The following is a 23,811-nucleotide window of genomic DNA, read 5'->3' as shown; positions in this document are numbered from 1 at the left end:
TAGCTTTTTATGGTATCAGATGATGATGATGATGGTGACAACAAAGACTGGCTACATCTAGGTCCTCAGAATTAAAATAATCATCTACCGTAAGAAAAAAAATTGGAGGGATCACAGAATACTTAAAATTTTGTGATAGGTTTAGGAAATTCATGTTAAGAAAAGGGGAAACTATCCATTAAAAGGTATTTGAAATGTCATGGGATTGCTACTTAACAAATGACAGTCCTGTACTAAGGAAGAGATCTGATCTTTCCTTCTTTCTGTTTCATAACTTCCAGAGGAAGAACTTTAATAGACATTCAAAAATCATATAATAACACATCCCAAATTTTCAAATACATTTCTTAACATAAAAAATATATTCCACATGCAGAAATGTATAGTCTAAGAATGTCAGACTTTCTAAATTTACTTGTTATTTTGGTTTTTAAAAATAATTTCATTTATTTATGTATTTTTGGCTGTGTTGGGTCTTTTTTGCTGTGTGGGCTTTTCTCTAGTTGTGGTTCTCACTGCAGTTGTTTCTCTTGTTGCTGAGCACAGGCTCTAGGGTGTGAGGGCTTCAGTAGCTGTAGTTCCCAGGCTCTAGGGTGCAGGCTCAGCAGTTGTGGTGCAAGAGCTTAGTTGCTCCGTGGCAAGTGGGATCTTCCTGGAACAGGGATCAAACCCATGTCTCCTGCATTGTCAGGTGGATTCTTTACCACTGAGCACCAGGGAAGCCCCTACTTGTCATTTTGGCATCTAAAGTTGTATCTTGCACATTGCAGACCTTAATTTGATCTTACTGTTGTGGGTCTTGTGGCCAGGACTGACAGTTTGCTGGAATCTAGCAGCTGTATTCCAAGCAGGACCATACAATTAATTAAAGTTCTCATGAGCGCTACAGAGAATGTTTGGGATCCAGCTCACTTGAGGATGACTGCAAAGAACTTTCAGATGCACAGTGTGAATGTGCATTTTCTTTCAAGAGTTTCTCTTGCTTTCTTTTCTGAGAAATGTTTTGTGGTCTCTGAAACCCATTTCTGACACTGGTAATGATAGTGCTGAGAAAAAAGTACTACAGTTAACAAAACAGAACAAAATTCATAACCATTGGTTTTTCACTGTGTTTAACATGAGAATCTCTCACTCATTTTCTTAAAAGTTAAATTGGTACTAAATTATAGATTTTCAAAATTATAAAGTCTTTCATGGCTTCCCAAGTGGCTCAGTGGTAAAGAATCCACCTGCCAATGAAGGAGACTCAGGAGATGGGGGTTTGATCCCTGGATTGGGAAGATCCCTTGGAGGAGGAAATGGCAACCCACTCCAATATTCTTGCCTGAGAAATCCCACGGACAGAGGAGCCTGGCAGGCTACAGTCTACAGGGTCACAAAGAGTTGGACACAACTGAGCACACACACAACAACAACAAAGATCTTTCAGGTATTAGTCAGTGTAGTCTTAGAGAAAATTCTTGCATCTTCTTGACTTACTATTTACTTGCAGTAAGGGCTGAACTTCTAAGCAATGTCCTCTCAGAATAGAGCTGGGGATAAAGGGCTGGACAATCTTCAATAGACCCAGAACTGGAACTAGGCACTGTTGCAGAGGTGGTGGGGTGCATGTCTGGGTCCTAGACTCAAATGCAGTGGCTGGGAGGAAATTCAGGCTGGCAGGCAGTAGCTGGACTCGAATAGTTATGAAAGTGCAAGTTGCTCATCGTGTCTGACTGTTTGCAACCCCATGGACTATACAATCCATGGAATTCTCTAGACCAGAATACTGGAGTGGGTGGCCTTTCCCCTCTCCAGGGGATATTCCCAACCCAGGGATCGAACCCAGGTCACCCACATTGTAGGAGAATTCTTTACCAGCTGAGCCATAAGGGAAGCCCAAGAATACTGGAGTGGGTAGCCTATCCTTTCTCCCGCAGATCTTCCCGACCTAGGAATAGAACCCAGGTCTCTTACATGGCAGGCAGATTCTTTGCCAACTGAGCTAATAGTTATGGAAACTTGTAATAAGTACAGAATGATCGTCTTACCTGGGAGATCTGTGATTGAGGGAGCGCAGTGGTGGCAACCCCAGGAGGTGGGGTCTGGAGACACAAGCTGACAGGATAATGGGTGAGGATGCAGGTCAGTCGGTACATTTCAGGGTAGGATTGTAAACTGCATACTCTGGTCTACAAAGCCCCTGAATGACCTTCCACCTGCAGCTCTGCCTTCCTTCTCACCCTCCGTGCCCTCATCACTCTGACTGTCTTTCTAACCACAGAATACTAAGCTCCTTTACACACAGAGCCTTTGGCATTCCCATTTCTGCTTTAATGTCCTCCCCCCATAGAGGCTTTCTTAGGACACTCTGCAGCACATGAGTCCATTTTAATTACCTGCATCACTTGAGGACTTTCACCCTAATTATCTATATCCTCTCCACTAGAACACAAGCTCAGCGAAAGCAGGGTTTCTGTTCGTCTTGTTCCTTGTTTTGTACAATAATACCAGCTACTTTTACAGGTACTAGCATACCTGTAAAAGCATACTGGGTGCTTATTAAATATTGAAATGAGTGATTGCATCAGCAAATGAACTAATTAATACATTGGGAATGAATTACTCGACTTGAAATAGGGGACTGACAAGATAAAAGTTTCTGTAACTAAAAATATTTGAAACCAAATCCTTGACAGGAACTGGTAAGAAGAGGAAGGCTGTCTCCAGATGCAAAAGTCTTAGTAAATGAAGGGAATGAAAACAGACAGCAGAACTAGGTGATGGGAGAGGTCATGCTAAATAGCTTGAGTCTTGATGGAGAATAAGACTTCTAATAAGAATATTAGACATGGTGGAAAAACCCAGGTTTGGATGTTCCAAATAGGAAAAGGAGTATGTCAAGGCTGTATATTGTCACCCTGCTTATTTAACTTACATGCAGAGTACATCATGAGAAACGCTGGACTGGAAGAAGCACAAGCTGGAATCAAGATTTCCGGGAGAAATATAAATAACCTCAGATATGCAGATGACACCACCCTTATGGCAGAAAGTGAAGAGAAACTAAAAAGCCTCTTGATGAAAGTGAAAGTGGAGAGTGAAAAAGCTGGCTTAAAGCTCAACATTCAGAAAACGAAGATCATGGTATCCGGTCCCATCACTTCATGGGAAATAGATGGGGAAACAGTGGAAACAGTGTCAGACTTTATTTTGGGGGGCTCCAAAATCACTGCAGATGGTGACTGCAGCCATGAAATTAAAAGACACTTACTCCTTGGATACATCACAGCAGGATCCTCTATGACCCACCTCCCAGAATATTGGAAATAAAAGCAAAAATAAACAAATGGGACCTAATTAAACTTAAAAGCTTCTGCACAACAAAGGAAACTATTAGCAAGGTGAAAAGGCAGCCTTCAGAATGGGAGAAAATAATAGCAAATGAAGCAACGGACAAACAACTAATCTCAAAAATATACAAGCAACTCCTACAGCTTAACTCCAGAAAAATTAATGACCCAATCAAAAAATGGGCCAAAGAACTAAATAGACATTTCTCCAAAGAAGACATACAGATGGCTAACAAACACATGAAAAGATGCTCAACATCACTCATTATCAGAGAAATGCAAATCAAAACCACTATGAGGTACCATTTCACACCAGTCAGAATGGCTGCGATCCAAAAGTCTACAAGCAATAAATGCTGGAGAGGGTGTGGAGAAAAGGGAACTCTCTTACACTGTTGGTGGGAATCAAACTAGTACAGCCACTATGGAGAACAGTGTGGAGATTCCTTAAAAAACTGGAAATAGAACTGCCTTATGATCCAGCAATCCCACTGCTGGGCATACACACTGAGGAAACCAGAAGGGAAAGAGACACGTGTACCCCAATGTTCATTGCAGCACTGTTTATAATAGCCAGGACATGGAAGCAACCTAGATGCCCATCAGCAGATGAATGGACAAGAAAGCTGTGGTACATATACACAATGGAGTATTACTCAGCCATTAAAAGGAATACATTTGAATCAGTTCTAATGAGATGGATGAAACTGGAACCTATTATACAGAGTGAAGTAAGCCAGAAAAAAAACACCAATACAGTATACTAACGCATATATATGGAATTTAGAAAGATGGTAACAATAACCCTGTGTACGAGACAGCAAAAGAGACACTGATGTATAGATCAATCTTATGGACTCTGTGGGAGAGGGAGAGGGTGGGGAGATTTGGGAGAATAGCATTGAAACATGAATAATATCATGTATGAAACGAGTCGCCAGTCCAGGTTCGATGCACAGTACTGGATGCTTGGGGCTGGTGCACTGGGACAACCCAGAGGGAGGGTATGGGGAGGGAGGAGGGAGGAGGGTTCAGGATGGGGAATGCGAGTATACCTGTGGCGGATTCATTTTGATATTTGGCAAAACTAATACAATATTGTAAAGTTTAAAAATAAAATAAAATAAATAAAATAAAAGCACTGAGATGTAAAAAAAATAAATAAAATTTATAAATAAATAAATAAATAAATAAAAGTCGCTTACTCCTTGGAAGGAAAGTTATGACCAACCTAGATAGCATATTCAAAAGCAGAGACATTACGTTGCCAACAAAGGTCCATCTAGTCAAGGCTATGGTTTTTCCAGTGGTCATGTATGGATGTGAGAGTTGGACTGTGAAGAAGGCTGAGCACGGAAGAACTGATGCTTTTGAACTGTGGTGTTGGAGAAGACTGTTGAGAGTCCCTTGGACTGCAAGGAGATCCAACCGGTTCATTCTGAAGAAGATCAGCCCTGGGATTTCTTTGGAAGGAATGATACTAAAGCTGAAACTCCAGTGCTTTGGCCACCTCATGTGAAGAGTTGACTCATTGGAAAAGACTCTGATGCTGGGAGGCTTTGGGGGCAGGAGGAGAAGGGGACGACAGAGGATGAGATGGTTGGATGGTATCACTGACTCAATGGACGTGAGTCTGAGTGAACTCCGGGAGTTGGTGATGGACAGGGAGGCCTGGCGTACTGCAATTCATGGGGTCGCAAAGAGTCCGACATGACTGAGCGACTGAACTGAACTGAACTGAATGGGAGAATGCCAGCCCTCCCTCTTGTTTTGAGAAGTGGGAAAATAAATATATCTCATTCAAGAGAATGGGAAGGTATATTTTAGCTCTGTTACTATTAAGAGGGATATGGATAAAGCCATCTACACAAAAGTGTTGACAGAGTGGTATTTGTTCATGACAGTATGTGAAAATCGTGGAAGGGGAGACAACATCTCAGAGGAGTGTGCTGGCGGTGAAGACTCCATCAGTAAGAGGAGTGTTGAGTAACCCAAAGGATAAGGGAAGGAAGCTTTTCTGCAGATGTGGGATTACAGAGATGATAGTCATAGCAGAAGTGATTTGCTGCAAACATGCAACTTAGATGCAAGTTTACACAGAACCTGGAAGTACCTGGTCTAACCTCAGAGAAGAGGCCCCATCTGCCCGGCGTGACACAAAGGACATTTATCTGGGGACAGCTTCTTAACACTCAAACAGAGAGAATAGTTGTTCATCACAGTGCTGGGGAATGGTGGTTTTGTGCCAGGCACTGGTGGTGGGAGATAGCTAAAAAGGCAAGTTGGACTAAGAATAGGGTGTTTCCTGCCTTCTCTGCAACAATTCACTCGGCTCTGTAGGCTACTTATTCTTCCCAGAAAAAATAAGGCAAACCTAGTGGATAGGCTTGAGCAGCAAGCAGTTCACCTGCCCACCCAGACTCTATATCAATGCACCTCCCCCTCCTTGAGGTGAAATGGACAACTGAGGGCACAGCGATTTTCTGAAGGTAGTCACTGAATACAATTCTTGGTCTAAAATGGAGCATTCATTTGGATTCTTAAATACTACACAGCTATTTGTTGTCTCTTCCTAAAGTTGCAATGCAAAAGGTAATCTCTCACACTGGACATCCATTAACAGGCACATCCTGCATATCAAAGCACTTTATGGATGCTACTCACTTGTCTCAACAATCTCACTGTCTGCACTATATTCTGTTTTTACGAATGAGGATGGTGAATCTTAGAGAAGATAATGTATTAAACACACACGCACACACACAAAATGCACCTGACTTCAAAACCCATGTTCTTTCGAGTACACCTCACCTCACTCTAGAGCCACATAGAGTAAGGCTCAGTTTCACAGAAGTGGTTTTAGCTTGTCAGAGGAATGCTGCTCTGAGCAAACTGAAAGTGGAGGAAACAACACGTTAGTTAGAGGTAGTTGTCGTTTAAAGTGTTTTTGGTTCAACTAGTGTTTTTTGAACAGCCAGTACCCTGCTCCTCTGCTGATCAATTTGGTGGCCCCTGGGTAAGGATTTGATACACTTCTATGTACTGCCAGTGTTAGGACGTACCTGAGTGGGGAGAAAAAGAGGTAGAAGTCAATACAGTATATTCAGGCTAATGTCCTGTAGGAGATCAGGTTGAGGAGAGAAAAGTGGCAGTTCTGTTCAGAAGGGAGACAGGAAGGGGGCAGAATATCATGGATATACTGGAATTTGAGCGGGGCTTTGTTGCAATTCAGTTTATATAAGAGAAACTGGAAATTTGCCCTTGAATAATGTTTCCTGTAAATCATCGAGGTTTGTGGGGGTTTGTTGTTGCTGGTAACTGCTGGGTCTGATTGGGAGTTGGTTTAGGAGCCAGGGTGGCTGCAATAGAGGAAAAGTTGGTGTTTCCCCCAGTTAACTCAAGTAAAAAGTATTCTTTCCATAAAGGGATCATTAAGGGAAAGGAAAGTCCCTGGTTCCTTGTCAGTGTGGAGGAAACAAAAGCTACAGTGGAACAGGCCCTATCTTTCCTCAGTCAGAGTTCCTCAATTGAGGGATAAAGGTCACCAATGCGCCTGCTTCTGGAAAGGGGTGGGCATGGGGAGGTCGGCGGCCTGTGTGCTTGGATCTGCCACAATTAGTTGGGTTGAAATAAGAAAGCGAAAGCTCAAGACACCCTGAGAAACCCTCTTCCCTTTTTTGGAAGGTGCTACTTGGCGGGGCACGGGCAAACGCCAGATCTCCCAAATCATTTCAGGAGCTGGGCGGCGAAGAGGCAGAAGCAGCCGAGCCTTGTCCACGGCTCCCTAGGGTAGGAGACCCATGGAGAAGTTTCGGGAGGTGTTGAATTTGCACCTCAAACACCGTAACGCTCTGGGCTACTGCCTGGTGAGCCTGCTGACGGCGGGCGGGGAGCGCATCTTCTCCACCACGGTGTTCCAGTGCCCGTGCAGCGTCGCCTGGAACCTGCCCTACGGTCTGGTCTTCCTGCTGGTGCCGGCGCTGGCGCTCTTCCTCCTGGGCTACGTGCTGAGCGCGCGCACCTGGCGCCTGCTGACCGGCTGCTGCGCGCGGAGCTGCGGCTCGGGGCTGCGCGGGGCCCTGGTGTGCGCGCAGATCAGCGCCACCGCCGCGGTGGCGCCGCTCACCTGGGTGGCCGTGGCGCTGCTCGGGGGCGCCTTCTATGAATGCGCCGCCAGCGGGAGCGAGGTCCTGGCGCGGTACCTGTGCGTGGGCCGCGACCCGCGCTGCGCCGCCCAGCTGCCGCTGGTGCCCTGCCAGCAGGCCCAGGCGCCCGACGTGAAGCAGCTGCAGAAGGAGCTGCAGAAGGAGCTCACGGCGCACTCGCAGGTCGGGCGCCCGCGCAGAATGCGGTGCGGGGGTCGGAGAGGGACTGGCTTCTGCGGGGCGGACGGGAGGTGGAAATGCGTCCCCTTTCTCCTGACACCGAAGGCAAGCTAACTAGAATGGCTGTTGGCTTCAAATGAGCTGATAGGCAAATCTGTCATCTATCTTCCCAGGGCTTCCCAGGTGGCGCTAGTGGTAAAGTGCCAATGCAGGAGACCCAAGAGATGAGGGTTCCATCCCTGGAGAAGGAAATGGCAACCTTCTCTTGTATTCTTACCTGGAAAATCCCATGGACAGAGGAACCTGGCGGGTTACAGTCCATAAGGTCGCAAAGAGTCAGACACGACTGAAATGACTTACCACAGCACATCATCTATCTTTTTTTTTCTTTCTCTCTCTCTCCCTACCCCTTCCCTCCCTCCTTCCGTCTCTTCCCCTCTCTTTCTTTCATCTCGGTGCTATTTCTTTTTTTCCCTTTAATTGGAGTATAGTTGACTTAAAGTAGTTTCAGTCTTACATATGCGTGTGTCTTCAGAGTCTCTTCCCTTATGAAAGTGAAAATGAAGTGGTTCAGTCGTGTCCGACTCTTTGAGACCTAGTGGACTGTAGCCTACCAGGTTCCTCTGTCCATGGAATTTTCCAGGCAAGAGTACTGGAGTGGGTAGCCATTTCTCCCGTGTCTCCCACATTGTGGGCAGACACTTTACCATCTGAGCCCCCGGGAAGCCCATTATAGGTTTTTGTAAAAAATTGAGTATTACTAATGAAAGGAGGAAGGCACTTAGGCACTCTCTTGTGTCAGGGATCTGCTCTGTGCCCCACACCCGACACCTTGCTGGGTCCTTGATCTCTATTATCATTCTCTTTTGTCGTAACAGTGGGTACACTGAGTCCAGGTCTGCCTGACTTTAAAGCCATCACCCCACACTGCTTCTGGGCTTGTAAAGCTCAGAAGTTCTTGGAAATGAATACTTGTTTCACTGGATTTTCCGAAATTCCACATTTTGAGTTCCAGGGATTCCACATATAAGCTCCTCCGTGGATCCTTAACATGATTTGGAAAATGACTGTCTTGTCAAGCAAGTAATTCTACTGAGGGGTGGGGGGAGGGGTTACTGCCACTTCTTTCTCTTAAGGGAATAAGACCTAACTGTTGCTTGTTCATCATCTTAACTCTGAGTAGTTCAAATTTTACCTGTTGATTAAAAAAAATTTTTTTAAGTGACTAAATCACTGTTTTGTTGTGTTTACCTAAGGTGTTAGGCTGGGTCCTGATAGCAGTTGTTATCATCCTCCTCCTGATTTGTACATCAATCACTCGATGCCTGTCTCCAGTTAGTTACCTGCAGCTGAAATTTTGGAAAATCTATTTGCAACAGGAGCAACAGATTCTTAAAAGTCAAGCCACAGAACATGCAATGCAACTGGCGAAAGAAAATATCAAATGTTTCTTTGAGTGCTCACATCCACAGGAATACAACACTCCAAGCATTAAAGACTGGCAGCAGATTTCATCACTATATACTTTCAATCCAAAGGAGCAGTACTACAGCACTTTGCACAAATACGTGAACAAAAAACAGAAGAATCAAAGTAGCACATCTTCTGAAGAAGATGCAATGGTTCCTGTTCTTGGCTTTGTAGATTCATCTGATATGAACAGCACTACAGACTTATGACCTTGTTAATGAATGAGAAAAGAAAGCTCTTCTGAATTATTGATTCCTTTAAAAAAAATAAATGTGGGTATTGTTTATGACTCCTCTGTTTGGTCTTCCAAGTTATGGAAACATAGAATATTAAATAAAATAGAAATTTAGAATTTTATCTTTTTATTATTTTATTTAAAAAGTAAGCAAGGTTAAATGGTTCACTCAGTGTGACAGTTCAGTTCAGATCAGTCTCTCAGTGGTGTCCAACTCTTTGCAACCCCATGAACCACAGCATGCCAGACCTCCCTGTCCATCACCAACTCCGAGAGGTTACCCAGACTCATGTCCATTGAGTTGGTGATGCCATCCAACCATCTCATCTTCTGTTGTCCCCTTCTCCTCTTGCCCTCAGTCTTTCCCAGCATCAGGGTCTTTTCGAATGAGTCAGCTCTTTGCATCAGCTGGCCAAAGTACTGGAGTTTCAGCTTCAGCATCAGTCCTTCCAGATCACTCAGGACTGATCTTCTTTAGGATGGACTGGTTGGATCTCCTTGCAGTCCAAGGGACTCTCAAGAGTCTTCTCCAACATCACAGTTCAAAAGCATCAATTCTTCGGCGCTCAGCTCACTTTACCCAACTCACATCCATACATGACTACTGGAAAAACCATAGCCTTGACTAGACGGACCTTTGTTGACAAAGTAATGTCTCTGTTTTTTAATATGCTGTCTAGGTTAGTCATAACTTTCCTTCCAAAGAGTAAGCGTCTTTTAATTTCATAGCTGCAGTCACCATCTGCAGTGATTTTGGAGCCCCCCAAAACAAAGTCAGCCACTGTTTCCCCATCTATTTGCCATGAAGTGATGGGACTGGATGCCATGATCTTAGTTTTCTGAATGTTGAACTTTAAGCCAACGTTTTCACTCTCCTCTTTTACTTTCATCAAGAGACCCTGGAACTAAATCAGAAGATTTATATCCCTAGCCTATATGCTATAATACTGCTTTCAAATAAAACAATTTAGTAGCAAAAACAGCAAACTAACAATTGAACATCATACCTTTCTTTAAGGTATCTGATGTTAATTTCAAGTTCACTTTCGTGCAGACAACACATTGTTTGTGTATTTAAAATACTGGCATTTAAAAAGCAAAAGTAATTGAGCATGGCTCATATTTAGCCCTTCTTCCTTTTTTGGCAGAGCCTTGCTTCTGCTTCTGTTTGCCTCTTGTAGTATAGAGGCCGTTATTTAGTACTGGTCAGCAGAACGGGATATTCTGGTTTTGCGAGTTATATATTTCAAGAAAGTTGGCAGCAGAAACTGCACGATCCATTTTTTTTCGATTCCCTACTGAATAATTTTGAAAATCATATGTCTACTTTCATTTTTGCTTCAGTATAAAAATTTCTTTAGTATATTCTTCTCTTCAATATTTTTTCTGGCCTATCATTTATACTCATGTATAATACTATATTCAATTGTATCATATGATCTCCATTTTATTGACTTATGCTCCATTTTCTCTTGCATGGTCTTTAATATTATTGTGAAAGTACATATGCTTAAGATAAAAATGATAATAATAGAGAACTGTGTGAAAGAAAAAGTGAAATTACCTCATTCCTTCGCCATGTGTTCTTCCCAGAAAAAGCTGTGCATTCTGTGTGTACATGAGCTTTATCTCTTACTATAAATGTGATTCTGCAGCTTTTTCAAATAAAATATCATTGTTCCATGTGTATATATACATAGCAATTTACCTCCTGAAAAATTACTGCGTAGTATTCTACTGAGTAGTAGGAAATGATTTCTTTTTTGTTAAAAAAGAATATGCACACTCATGCACACATTCATACAGTATACAAAGATAAGCACAGGGCTTCCTTAGTGGCTTGGTGGTGGAGACTCTGACTGCCAATGCAGGAGACACGGGTTTGATCCCTGATCCAAGAAGATTCCAGTGCTGCAGAACAACTAATCCTGTACACTACAACTTTTTGAGCCTGTGCTCTAGAGCCTGAGAGCCATAACTACTGAAGCCCACACACCCTAGAGCCCAAGCTTCACTACAGGAAAAGCCACCACAATGAGAAGCCCACACACCACAATTAGAGAATAGTCCCTGCTCATTGCAATGAGAGAAAAGTCAATGCAGCAACAAAGACCCAGCACAGCCAAAAATAAATAAATATATATATTTTTAAGATAAGCACCAAATTGTCAAAATCAGTCAATTCTGAGGACTAATAATGGGTCAGAGGATTCTTTTAAACCTTATGCATTTTTGATCTTTGGATTTTTAAATAACAAGTATTAACTGTATGAGTTCAGTTCAGTTCAGTCGCTCAGTCGTGTCCGACTCTTTGCGACCCCATGAATCCCAGCACACCAGGCCTCCCTGTCCATCACCAACTCCCGGAGTTCACTCAGACTCATGTCCATCGAGTCGGTGATGCCATCCAGCCATCTCATCCTCTGTCGTCCTCTTCTCCTCCTGCCCCCAGTCCCTCCCAGCATCAGAGTCTTTTCCAATGAGTCAACTCTTCGCATGAGGTGGCCAAAGTACTGGAGTTTCAGCTTTAGCATCATTCCCTCCAAAGAAATCCCAGGGCTGATCTCCTTCAGAATGGACTGGTTGGATCTCCTTGCAGTCCAAGGGACTCTCAAGAGTCTTCTCCAACACCACAGTTCAAAAGCATCAATTCTTCAGCACTCAGCTTTCTTCACAGTCCAAATCTCACATCCATACATGACCACAGGAAAAACCATAGCCTTGACTAGACGGACCTTTGTTGGCAACGTAATGTCTCTGCTTTTGAATATGCTATCTAGGTTGGTCAAAACTTTCCTTCCAAGGAGTAAGCATCTTTTAATTTCATGGCTGCAGTCACCATCTGCAGTGATTTTGGAGCCCAAAAAATAAAGTCTGACACTGTTTCCACTGTTTCCGCATCTATTTCCCATGAAATGATAGGACCAGATGCCATGATCTTCGTTTTCTAAATGTTGAGCTTTAAGCCCACTTTTTCACTCTCCTCTTTCACCTTCATTAAAAGGCTTTTTAATTCTTCTTGACTTTCTGCCATAAGGGTGGTGTCATCTGCATATATGAGGTTACTGATATTTCTCCCAGCAATCTTGATTCCAGCTTGTGCTTCTTCCAGCCAGGCATTTCTCATGATGTACTCTGCATAGAAGTTAAATAAGCAGGGTGACAATATACAGCCTTGATGGACTCCTTTTCCTATTTGGAAGCAGTCTGTTGTTCCATGTCCAGTTCTAACTGTTGCTTCCTGACCTGCATACAAATTTCTCAAGAGGCAGGTCAGGGGGTCTGGTATTCCCTTCTCTTTCAGAATTTCCCACAGTTTATTGTGATCCACACAGTCAAAGGCTTTGGCATAGTCAATAAAGCAGAAATAGATGTTTTTCTGGAACTCTCTTGCTTTTTCCATGATCCAGCAGATGTTGGCAATTTGATCTCTGGTTCCTCTGCCTTTTCTAAAATCAGCTTGAAGAACTGGAATTTCATGATTCATGTATTGCTGAAGCCTGGCTTGGAGAATTTTGAGCATTACTTTACTAGCGTGTGAGATGAGTGCAATTGTGTGGTAGTTTGAGCATTCTTTGGCATTGCCTTTCTTTGGGATTGGAATAAAAACTGACCTTTTCCAGTCCTGTGGCCACTGCTGAGTTTTCCAAATTAGCTGGCATATTGAGGGCAGCACTTTCACAGCATCATCTTTCAAGATTTGAAAGAGCTTAACCGGAATTCCATCCACTAGCTTTGTTCATTCGTAGTGATGCTTCCTAAGGCCCACTTGACTTCACATTCCAGGATGTCTGGCTCAAGGTCAGTGATCACACCATCGTGATTATCTGGGTCGTGAAGATCTTTTTTGTACAGTTCTTCTGTGTATTCTTGCCACCTCTTCTTAATATCTTCTGCTTCTGTTAGGTCCATACCATTTCTGTCCTTTATCGAGCCCATCTTTGCATGAATGTTCCCTTGGTATCTCTAATTTTCTTGAAGAGATCTCTAATCTTTCCCATCCTGTTGTTTTCCTCTATTTCTTTGCATTGATCACTGAGGAAGGCTTTCTTATCTCTTCTTGCTATTCTTTGGAACTCTGCATTCAGATGCTTGTATTGTTCCTTTTCTCCTTTGCTTTTTGCTTCTCTTCTTTTCACAGCTATTTTTAAGGCCTCCACAGACAGCCATTTTGCATTTTTGCATTTCTTTTCCATGGGGATGGTCTTGATCCCTGTCTTCTGTACAATGTCACAAACCTCAGTCCATAGTTCATCAGGCACTCTATCTATCAGATCTAGTCCCTTAAATCTATTTCTCACTTTCACTGTATAATCTTAAGGGATTTGATTTAGGTCAATGGCACCCCATTCCAGTACTCTTGCCTGGAAAATCCCATGGACGGAGGAGCCTGGAAGGCTGCAGTCCATGGGGTCGCTGAGGGTCGGACATGACTGAGCGACTTCACTTTCACTTTTCACTTTCATGCATTGGAGAAGGAAATGGCAACTCACTCCCGTGTTCTTGCCTGGAGAATCCCAGGGATGAGAGAGCCTGGTGGACTGCCATCTGTGGGATCCCACAGAGTCGGACACGACTGAAGTGACTTAGCAGTAGCAGAATGGTCTAGTGTGTTCCCTACTTTCTTCAATTTCAGTCTGAATTTGGAAATAAGGAGTTCATGATCTGAGCCACAGTCAGCTCCTGGTCTTGTTTTTGTTGATTGTATAGAGCTTCTCCATTTTTGGCTGCAAAGAATATAATCAATCTGATTTTGGTGTTGACCATCTGGTGATGTTCATGTGTAGAGTCTTCTCTTGTGTTTTTGAAAGAGGGTGTTTGCTATGACCAGTGCATTTTCTTGGCAAAATTCTATTAGTCCTTGCCCTGGTTCATTCTGTATTCCAAGGCCAAATTTGCCTGTTACTCCAGGTGTTTCTTGACTTCCTACTTTTGCATTCCAGTCCCCTATAATGAAAAGGACATCTTTTTTGGGTGTTAGTTCTAAAAGGTCTTGTAGGTCTTCATAGAACCGTTCAACTTCAGTTTCTTCAGCATTACTGGTTGGGACATTGACTTGGATTACTGTGATACTGAATGGTTTGCCTTGGAAACGAACAGAGATCATTCTGTCGTTTTTCAGATTGCATCCAAGTACTGCATTTCGAACTCTTTTGTTGACCATGATGGCTGCTCCATTTCTTTTGAAGGATTCCTGCCCTCAGTAGTAGATATAATGGCCATCTGAGTTAAATTCACCCATTCCAGTCCATTTCAGTTCGCTGATTCCTAGAACGTCGACATTCACTCTTGCCATCTCTTGTTTGACCACTTCCAATTTGCCTTAATTCATGGACCTGATGTTCCAGGTTCCTATGCAATATTGCTCTTTACAGCATCGGACCTTGCTTCTATCACCAGTCACATCCACAGCTGGGTATTGTTTTTGATTTGGCTCCATCCCTTCATTCTTTCTGGAGTTATTTCTCCACTGATATCCAGTAGCATATTGGGCACCAACTGACCTGGGGAGTTCCTCTTTCAGTGTCCTATTTTTGCCTTTTCATACTGTTCATGGGGTTCTCAAGGCAAGAATACTGAAGTGGTTTGCCATTCCCTTCTCCAGTGGACCACATTCTGTCAGACCTCTCCACCATGACCCACCCGAACTGTATGATTAGAAAAGATTAAAAAGAACCCTTATTACTGGCGCAGGGCTTTATAGTCAATAAAGAAGTTTTGCATCTTTCACTTCATTTTATTTTCAAGAGTTTGTGGAATACCCCATGAAACACATCACTCACCCTTGGTCGTTTAGTCCTAGGCTGTGTCTGAATCTTTCATGACCCCATGGATTCTAGCCCACCAGTCCATGGGATTCTTGAGGCAAGAATACTGGAATGGGTTGCATTTTCCTTCTCTAGAAGATCTTCCTGACTAGGGGTTAAACCTGCATCTCCTGCATTAGCTGGTGCATTCTTTACCAGTGAGCCACCAGGGAAGCCCCTCACTCACACTTACAAGTAAGAAATTGAATGTTAGAGAGGTCACATTACTAGTCCCAGGTCGCATGGTAGAACTGAAGCTAGGGGCCTAATCCTCTCTGGATCATACGGTTCAAAGTGGCTGCTTGGCTGTGTTTATTACTGGGTTAGATTCCCACCCCCCACCCCCATTTTAAACCCATGAGCCCTGGTGGGCAGAAATGATACAGATGTCCTTAGTGACCCCCGGGAATTTTCATCTCATCCAGAAAGTTGGCGACTCTGGATAGCTGAGGCCACTTTGAACAAACATCATGCGATCAGGACACAGCAGTTATTTCATGGTGGGAATACAGTCACCCCTATTTCACTGGATACATCACTCCTCTGACCCGGGCCCCAAACAGGCTGTGTCATGGACTCAAGAAGCATTTCTATACTCAATGTATACTTTTTTGCTGGCTCACCAGATGATCCTTCATAATCATGATGGCTTTATGCTGCTCTAAAGCCTTAACCTCAGAAGAGATGCAGACACAGCTGCTATTAGTATTTGCCGAAAAACAACCATGTTGTTCTAAGAGATGAATCCGCAATATATTGAGTACCGGTAAGATGATACAACTTACAGAGCATAAGATGAGGCGTGTTCTTTTTGCTCCCGCCAAAGCCATGGACAGTAATGTCAATGCTCAGTGAACTGTTTAAAAAGGCAAGTCTCCAGGAAAGCTTCTGAGAGTCGAATTAGCTCGGAATTAGTCTCTGGTTGAAAAACATCTGGGAACATCTAATTTTGAAGCCTCTTATCTACCAGGTGATCTGTTATGAATAGGTCACCAGGATAGAAGATGGAGAAACGCTCCCATCTGAGTCAGCCCAGCAACAGTCACTGCTGCCGATTTTGCCAGCAGCAAACTCCCACTGAGCGCCTACGTGTGTCCAGTGCTGGGCCTGCCCTGAAATCTAAGCTTTAGTTGTCTTGTTTCGTCCTTTTCATTACCTAATTATGAACTTATGCGTTTCAATGTAAGTACTGTGGAATTGATTATAGATGCTTCTCTAAGGAAAGATACATATATTGCAAAAGGGATATGGGGACCTCCCTGGTGGTCCAGTGGTTAGGATTCTGTGCTTCCACTGCAGGGGGCACAGGTTTGATCCCTGGTCAGGGAACTCAGATCTTGCACAAAGCCCTGTAAAATTAGACCATGACGTCAGAGTGGTAAGGAAGCAGGGGCAGATCATGGAAGACTTTGGGGCCAGTATAAGGACTTAGGTGTTTACTCTGAATGAACTGAGTAACTACCTTACACATTCCCTATAACAACAAATAAATCATCTGATGACTATTTCAGACCATTGAATCCTTGGGGATAATCAACAGAAGGCAAGAGCATGCTGACTCTAAAAAAGAAATGATGCTTTCTTTTTGACTATAGATGACCATAACCCTGGAACTAAGGAAATGATGACTAAGACCTAATGATAGTGTTGAATTAAAGTCAGATAAGAAGTATGTGAGTGTGTGTGTGTGTGTATGTGAGTATGTGTGCACATGAGTTCTCTTACCAAGTACATTTTTGATAGTTTGTTTTGTTAGGAGGATATTAACTCGAGAAAACTTGGTTTGGTAAAATAACTAATACTGGTGAGAAATGAAGCTATATATTCAGAAGTCACAGATTGTTTTTAAAACTCTGAAGCTCACATTTCAGTGATTCCCCTTGTCAAGTTTTGGGCTCCACTTAACCAGTGCCTTCATGTTCATCATCAACATTTTAATAGGTTGATTTTCATTCAAGAAATATCAAAACATACACTGAGAATAACTACTGTATGTGGGAGTCTTTATGACACCATGATTAAGAGCTCAGTCACTGGAGGCAAAATACAACAGACTGGGTGGTGGATAAATAATAAAAACTTATTTGTCACAGCTCTGGAGTCTGGGAAGTCCAGGATTAAGGCACCAGCAATTCAGTGTCTGGAGAGAGCTCACTTCCAGGTTCACAAATGGCTTATTTTCTTGCTGTGTCCTACACGGTGGAAGGGGCAAGAGAGCTGGGGTCTCTTTCATAAGGGCACTAATCCCATTCATGAGGGCTCTGCTGTCACCTCCCAAAGGCTCAACCTCCAAACACCATCACACTGGGGGTTAGGTTTCAACATATGAATTTTAGAGGGACACAAACATTCAGTCTATAATACTGTGTTGATGTTCTAGCTCAGCCTGTACTAAGGAAATGACCTTAAACATCTCTCCAAATCTCAGTTTCAGCATTTTTTAAAAATGTAGAATAATCATAAGTATTTACCTAAATGGTTTTTTGAGTGTTAACTGAGATAATGCCTAGAAGATGTTCAATAAACATAACTTATTTTTATTATTATAAGGCAGTTGGCTAACTGGTTTGGAGAAAAGGAGAGAAATAAGATAACATTGAGTCTCAAGAAATTGGTAAGCAAATAAGTAAATAGTTAACCATAATAGGCTTCCCTAGTGGCTTAGACAGTAAAGAATCCGCCTGCAATGCAGGAGACCCGGTTTGGATCCCTGGGCCAGGAAGATCCCTTGGAGAAGGAAATGGCAACCCACTCCAGCATTCTTGCCTGGAGAATCCCATGGACAGAGGAGCCTGGTGGGTTACAGTTCATGGGTTTGCAAAGAGTTGGAGACAACTGAGCAACTAAGACCCTCCTCCATCCTAACCATAACAGGAGTAAGAATAAGATATATGATAATAGAAACATAAGCAAAGTGTTTTGAGAAAAAAGAAAATAAATTCTGCCTAGAAATATTTAAAGAAATTGTTGTGAAAAAGGATAGTTTAATGCTTCATAGTGAGTTGGATTCCATTCATAAGGGAGGGACTGAAAAGTCAAGCCTACCAAAAGTGTAATATTCTCCCAGGTCACCCGGAGCCTCCCAATAAAGCTTCCCTGTGTTACATTCCTACTGAGGAGTGCTGCTTAAAAACATGGCAATCTGTGGTGGATTCATGTTGATGTATGGCAAAACCAATACAATATTGTAAAGTAAAATAAATAAATAAATAAATGTCATGATAGGCTTCTAAAGAAAGAAAAAAAAAAAAGAACATGCAATCAGTATTAAGTCCTAAGGCATGCTCACCCTACCCTACCCTTACCCCTTGAAGTGATATTTCATGGTTTCTCCACCACAGCTTGGTCCTCTGCAGCATTCTTTTCTTCAAGTCAACCTCTTTTGAGGGGTGGTGATTGTGTGTTTCAATGTAATGTTTCATTCTGTGTGTGTAGAATTTTATTTATTTTTAAACAGTGGCAGCTTAAGAATCTATCTAATTTAAACCAATACTGTTATGGAGACTAACTCAGAATTCTCCCCAGCATGTTCACGGTGCCTGGTCACCTTTTCTCATGTATTAAACAGTGATTGTCACAAAGAACCCAATATTCACATGTGCATGTGTGCTGTCGTGTCTGACTCTGCGACCCCATGGACTGTAACCGGGCTCCTCTGTCCATGGAATTTTCTAGGCAAGAATACTAGAGTGGGTTGCCATTTCCTTCTCTAGGGGATCTTCCCGACCTAGGGATCAAACCTGCGTCTCTTGTGTCTCCTGCACTGGCAGGTGGATTCTTAACTGATGCACCACAAATGTTTTATTTTGACATTCATTGTGGGTCAAGACACACCAGTTTAGCACATGAATTTTGAAGGGTCGCAGATAGCAGTCCGTAGCATCATCATTCAAAGCATTTAAAATCTACCTGCCCTCCACTCCATCCCACCTGTCTACTGCTACTTTTTAATATTCTCCAATATATAATCTCAGATTTAATCAGTCTTCTGACATCATACCACACACATTAAACAGTGTGAAAGTGAAAGGCTCAGCCTTTCGTCTTCACTCAACTGATTCTCTTTTCAGTCACTGTCCCGATGTCTTGACTGGGATTTGATTCTATCCCACTTACAAGTTAATAGTCAACCTGTTACTGTATCATGCAGGCTGGCAGAGATAAAATTTCTGGGCCAATGAACAAAAACTCTTAATCACAGCAGAGCAGACAGTGTGAATGTTGTGTCTGCATTGATTCCCTTTGCATCCTATGTTCTAGGGAGAACAACACAGAAAACTAAGATGGTTACCTGCACAAACTGTGCATGATGTCATAGGAGAGAACACTGAACTTGGGTCATCACTGTTTCATAGCAAGAGGTAATCAAGCCTGCTTTTTGTCCAAGAGAGAGGTTATTCTCTCAAGGCAGGCTGTGCAAACACAACCCTAAGAGATGACCTAGTAAAAAGCAGTCAGAGCCTTGCATTCCGGGCATACCAGTGAGACATGCAAGAGCACAAGAACTCATGGAGGGCTATCTCCCATTACACAATATCTTCCAACTTTCAAGCCCTGTTTCAAATCATACCTCCCCCTCAATGCATTCCCCAACTACATCAGTCCACACAACTTCTTCCTTCTCTGAACTCTCGCAATGACACCTCTCAAACTCAGTGTAGCACTTGATCATATACCTGTTTTGTTTCACATTAAAATTATGTGTTTTCTCTTCCAAGAATGATTTTATGCCTTCTGAAGACTTAAAAAAGAGATTATCTTGTAAATGTCACAAAACAACAACAAAATTGATTAAAAACAAGTGAGAATAATTAAATATATTTATTCTTTCATTAAGAAGAAAAAATAGTTTAAGTATCACAAATACTTCTTGAAATTTTAAGACACAAAACCCATGACCATGAAAATATATCAATAACCAGAGATTGCATTTTGGTCAATACACTACCATTTCTTGACTTGAAAACCATGTGTTTGTAAATCATGTGATTTTTTTTTATGTTATTTTTTGGTCTTTTGTGTATGGTACTCCATTTCTTAAAGGCAGATTATAGCAAAGGAAAACAGTTACAAAAATATATTTAATTGTTTTTTGCATATAGGAATGAAACAAAACTTAAAAGACAAAAGTTTTTCCTCATGGAGTATCCACTAACAACTTGAGTTACTGATGTTCCACAGACCACAGTTTGGGACCCAGTACCTCTGATAATCAGAGGCAGATGGAAAATCAACTGTTGTTTGGACTGCCTCACAGTATTCTCAAATCATATAGTCTATCCAAAAATAGCAACTTGAATGAACTCAAGTCCGAGACATGGTCAAGTTGTGGGGCAACATTTCAACAGCCAAGCAAGTAGATGGATACATAGGGGATTCATTAAACTGTAGTTTATTTCATAGAGACCAGATCATCATGTGTGTAGGCATCTTTAAAGATACTTAAAAGCACTAGGAGAGAGGCAGTGCATAAAATAAAGAACAGATGTTCCTCTTAAAAATCAAAACAATCCTAACCCCTTTCTCAGTTCCCAGCTCTGCTCAAGATTTCTTGATGAGACAACTGTTCCAATTCAATTCCTATGCAATCTAAGAAGACTAACTTTAACAAGCCTACATTCTTTACCTTTAAATCTGCTTGCCACTGTTCATACCAACAAAATTCCACAATCCTGCCAGCTTCCTAACCACTGACACATTTATTCCCACTAGGTGCTGCCTAGCTCTCTCTGCAGACGTGTGCTAAACCTCTCTCTATAAAATGGGCATTATATTTTCTAAAAGTCTACATATTTACTCTATATCCTCTATATCCCCACTCCAATTTGAGATTCAGTAAGTTATACTTGTTTAAAGAATGCTTAATAAATGCAATCATCGGCGGCAAAAGGCAATCCAAAGAGGTACTTCTGGTTAAAATTATTGGTTTGAAAGTACGTATTCAACCACAATCAAAATGAAAAGTTGTTTTTTTTTTTTTTCATGTCATAAAGCAACCAGAGGAAAGGAGAGGAAAAAGCAGTAGATTTTTTGGAAGTTGGAAAGCAGATGGTAAGTGGTGATTGTCCTAACAGACCTGAGTGAAATCTGAATCCCGAGCCAGAACAGGAGAAAGATAAGAAGCAATATGATTTGTGCCATGGAATCTGTAAAAATGCATGAGGAATCAACAGCACCGGTCATCTCGAAATGGGGCTGGCAGCAGAGTTAAAAGTATGATTGACTGAAACCTGGTTTAAGAATTGATCCCTCAGATCACTGCCTCCATTCCAAGCAGCTGGACAGCTATGTCTCCCTAACTTAGCAAACATGGGGGTTTTAATTGTCCAGATAGAGGGTTTCTTTTCTTTTTTTTTTAATGTGCTATTTTCATCTTTATTCAGTTCAAAATTCGTCTTCTTGACTGTGCAGCATGCAGGATCTTGGTTCCTCAACTAGGGACCGAACCCTCGCCCCCTGCAGTGGAAACACAGAGTCCCAACCACTGGACCAAGGGAAGTTCCTAGATACTGTTTTTTTTTTTTTCAACATTTCTGGACTCAGACAACCGGCTAGTTGAAGGCAGGAGTACTGTACTGAACAAAGTGGAATAAAAGTTAAAACATACATACTGAATTTTATTTTCCCTTGCTTGGCTCCCAGAATGCTGGCATTTAGGCCTATATTCTCCAGGCAGTAGATCAGAAAAATAGCAAACTGAACTACCCAAGAGAAGAGATCTCAATAAAATGACACATCTTGAGATTCACATTTAAATTCCCCAACTTGCCCTACTGCCAGGGTGGCAGGCAGCTGGGACAACTAACACCAGCTCTGCAGTCTGAGTGGCAAGCCCACCAATTCCCTGGGGTGCTTTTAGCACACCGATTTAAAAGTGCAAAATCCTTTAAGAATTGATTTTTTTCTTTTTCTGTCTTTCCCACCTTCTAAAGAAGGGCTGTGTATCTCACTTATCATTTCTGCCCCTCTATGAGCCTGAGTTTTAGTGCCAGGGCTCTCACACAAATCCAGTTTCACATCCTGAGTGGAATATAATTTCACAGGAATATCATTCTGGAATGATCTCACATCCAGCAGAGGCTGTGAACAAACTTCAGGCTTGTCCACTCACACCCAGAACCAAGGAGAATGCAGACCCCTTTCCCTTAAACAGAGAATATGGTTGGGGCTCACAGCAAAGTCTACCAGCTGCCCATGGATATTATCCTGCCCACAGCCACATGTCTTCTTGCAGACTGAAGCCTGGGCCCAGAACAGCCACCACCTCAAATCACTCTGCACAGTATGAGGAGAGACTCAAGAGAGCATCTGAGCAAACAGGCCTTGCCTCATAGACACTCCCTGTGTTCCACGGGAGGGATCTGGGTCAGGAAACACCAGCAGAAATGATTAACACTCCCCTATCACAGTCCCATGAGAGAGAAGGATGTCCAGAAGCCAAATGTTAAGGATCCCTCCTGTACCTGCCTGCCATCCTTAACTCTCTCAGTTGCTATCCAACTCTATTGACAGAGTCAGAAAGCAGGCTATTTAACTCTGAAACTCAATGACAAAGCCAGGTCTAGCTCAGACCATCAGGGCTGAGATAAAGTGGGACCAGAGAAGAAATAATGTGCTTTCAGAAGCTTTCTAAAATCCTAGCTGAAAAATCACCAGGTTGTAATTTTTGGGAAAAAGTCCTTACTCCAATCTGTACCCCACTCCCAATGAATCTTCATAAAATGATCCAGAAGAGGAGAAAACAAATGAGTGGCCTGCAGGGTTATAAATCTAAAGCTACTTTAAAGTAAAATGCTTACTAAAATTAAAAAATGATAAAATAAAATCTTTCAGTTTGTTATTCTATGTTGAAGCCCATAATCTGCAAGTTCCACCAAAGTTCATATTTTATTCAATATGAGCAGAAAACCAAGGAGCTCCAGTGATTTGAGAAAAGTATGAAAGAAATCAAAACAAATGGAAAAAGTTACTGGAGGACGCAAACTGCACTTTGAAGAAAACTTAAAAAAAAATCTTCCATTATAGATTTTAGAGATATAAGAGGAGACACGACATATATGAGATGAGAACAGAATTGTATTACAAACATTTAAAGACAAAGGAGTTCTTGTGAATTAACAGCATGATAGCAGAAATTAAAAACTGCAATGGGAAGTTTGGAAGATAAACTTGAGGAAATCTCCCAGGAAGTAAACTATTAAGATAAAGAGATGGAAAGGAGAGAAAATAAAAATAGAGAACCAGTCTAGAATATCTAACATCCTACTAATAAGAGTCTGGGGGAAACAGGAAAAATGGATAGAATAGGATAAGAAATCATCAAAGAAATAATTTGATACGTTTTTAACCAAATAGATGATAGGTTTCTATATTGAAGAGTTCATCAGATGATCAGCACATTGGAAGGACACGGACCCACCATGAGATGCATCATGGCACAATTTTGGAACAATGAGAATAAGAAGATCCTAAAGTTTTCCAGAGAAATAACAGACCAAGAATCCAAAATCAAATGGCATTGAATTTCTGAAAAACAGTTGGAAGCTTAATGATCATGTTTTCACAGACTTTGTCCCCTATTCACTCTTTATCATGAAGCCCCTAAGGTATGCAGTTTCAGAAGAGGGAGGATTCTAAGAAAG

The 23,811-nt window shown here is 42.1% G+C and overlaps 1 protein-coding gene and 1 non-coding gene across 2 annotated transcripts; both read left to right on the top strand.

Annotated features, from left to right (window-relative positions):
* The first annotated feature begins 7,132 nt into the window (after positions 1-7,132).
* CALHM6 (calcium homeostasis modulator family member 6) lies at positions 7,133-9,416 on the top strand. Its single transcript, NM_001206235.2, has 2 exons — positions 7,133-7,660; positions 8,914-9,416. Exons 1-2 carry the CDS (start codon positions 7,133-7,135, stop codon positions 9,334-9,336), a joined length of 951 nt encoding a protein of 316 aa, NP_001193164.2. The 3' UTR covers positions 9,337-9,416.
* Positions 9,417-16,425: 7,009 nt separating this feature from the next.
* On the top strand, positions 16,426-16,498 carry TRNAG-UCC (transfer RNA glycine (anticodon UCC)). Its single transcript has one exon. It is a non-coding gene; the product is annotated as a tRNA-Gly (tRNA).
* Positions 16,499-23,811: the final 7,313 nt, after the last annotated feature.

Source organism: Bos taurus, chromosome 9 (assembly GCF_002263795.3).
Source record: "Bos taurus isolate L1 Dominette 01449 registration number 42190680 breed Hereford chromosome 9, ARS-UCD2.0, whole genome shotgun sequence".
In the NCBI taxonomy this organism is placed as follows: Eukaryota; Metazoa; Chordata; class Mammalia; order Artiodactyla; family Bovidae; genus Bos; species Bos taurus.
This window is presented reverse-complemented; position numbering and strand designations above follow the sequence as displayed.

Coding starts and splice junctions, on each gene's coding strand:
- CALHM6 (NM_001206235.2), top strand. CDS start 7,133: ATGGAGAAGTTTCGGGAGGTGTTGAATTTGCACCTCAAACACCGTAAC. Junction 7,661..8,913: donor AGCTCACGGCGCACTCGCAG/GTCGGGCGCCCG, acceptor TGTTTACCTAAG/GTGTTAGGCTGGGTCCTGAT.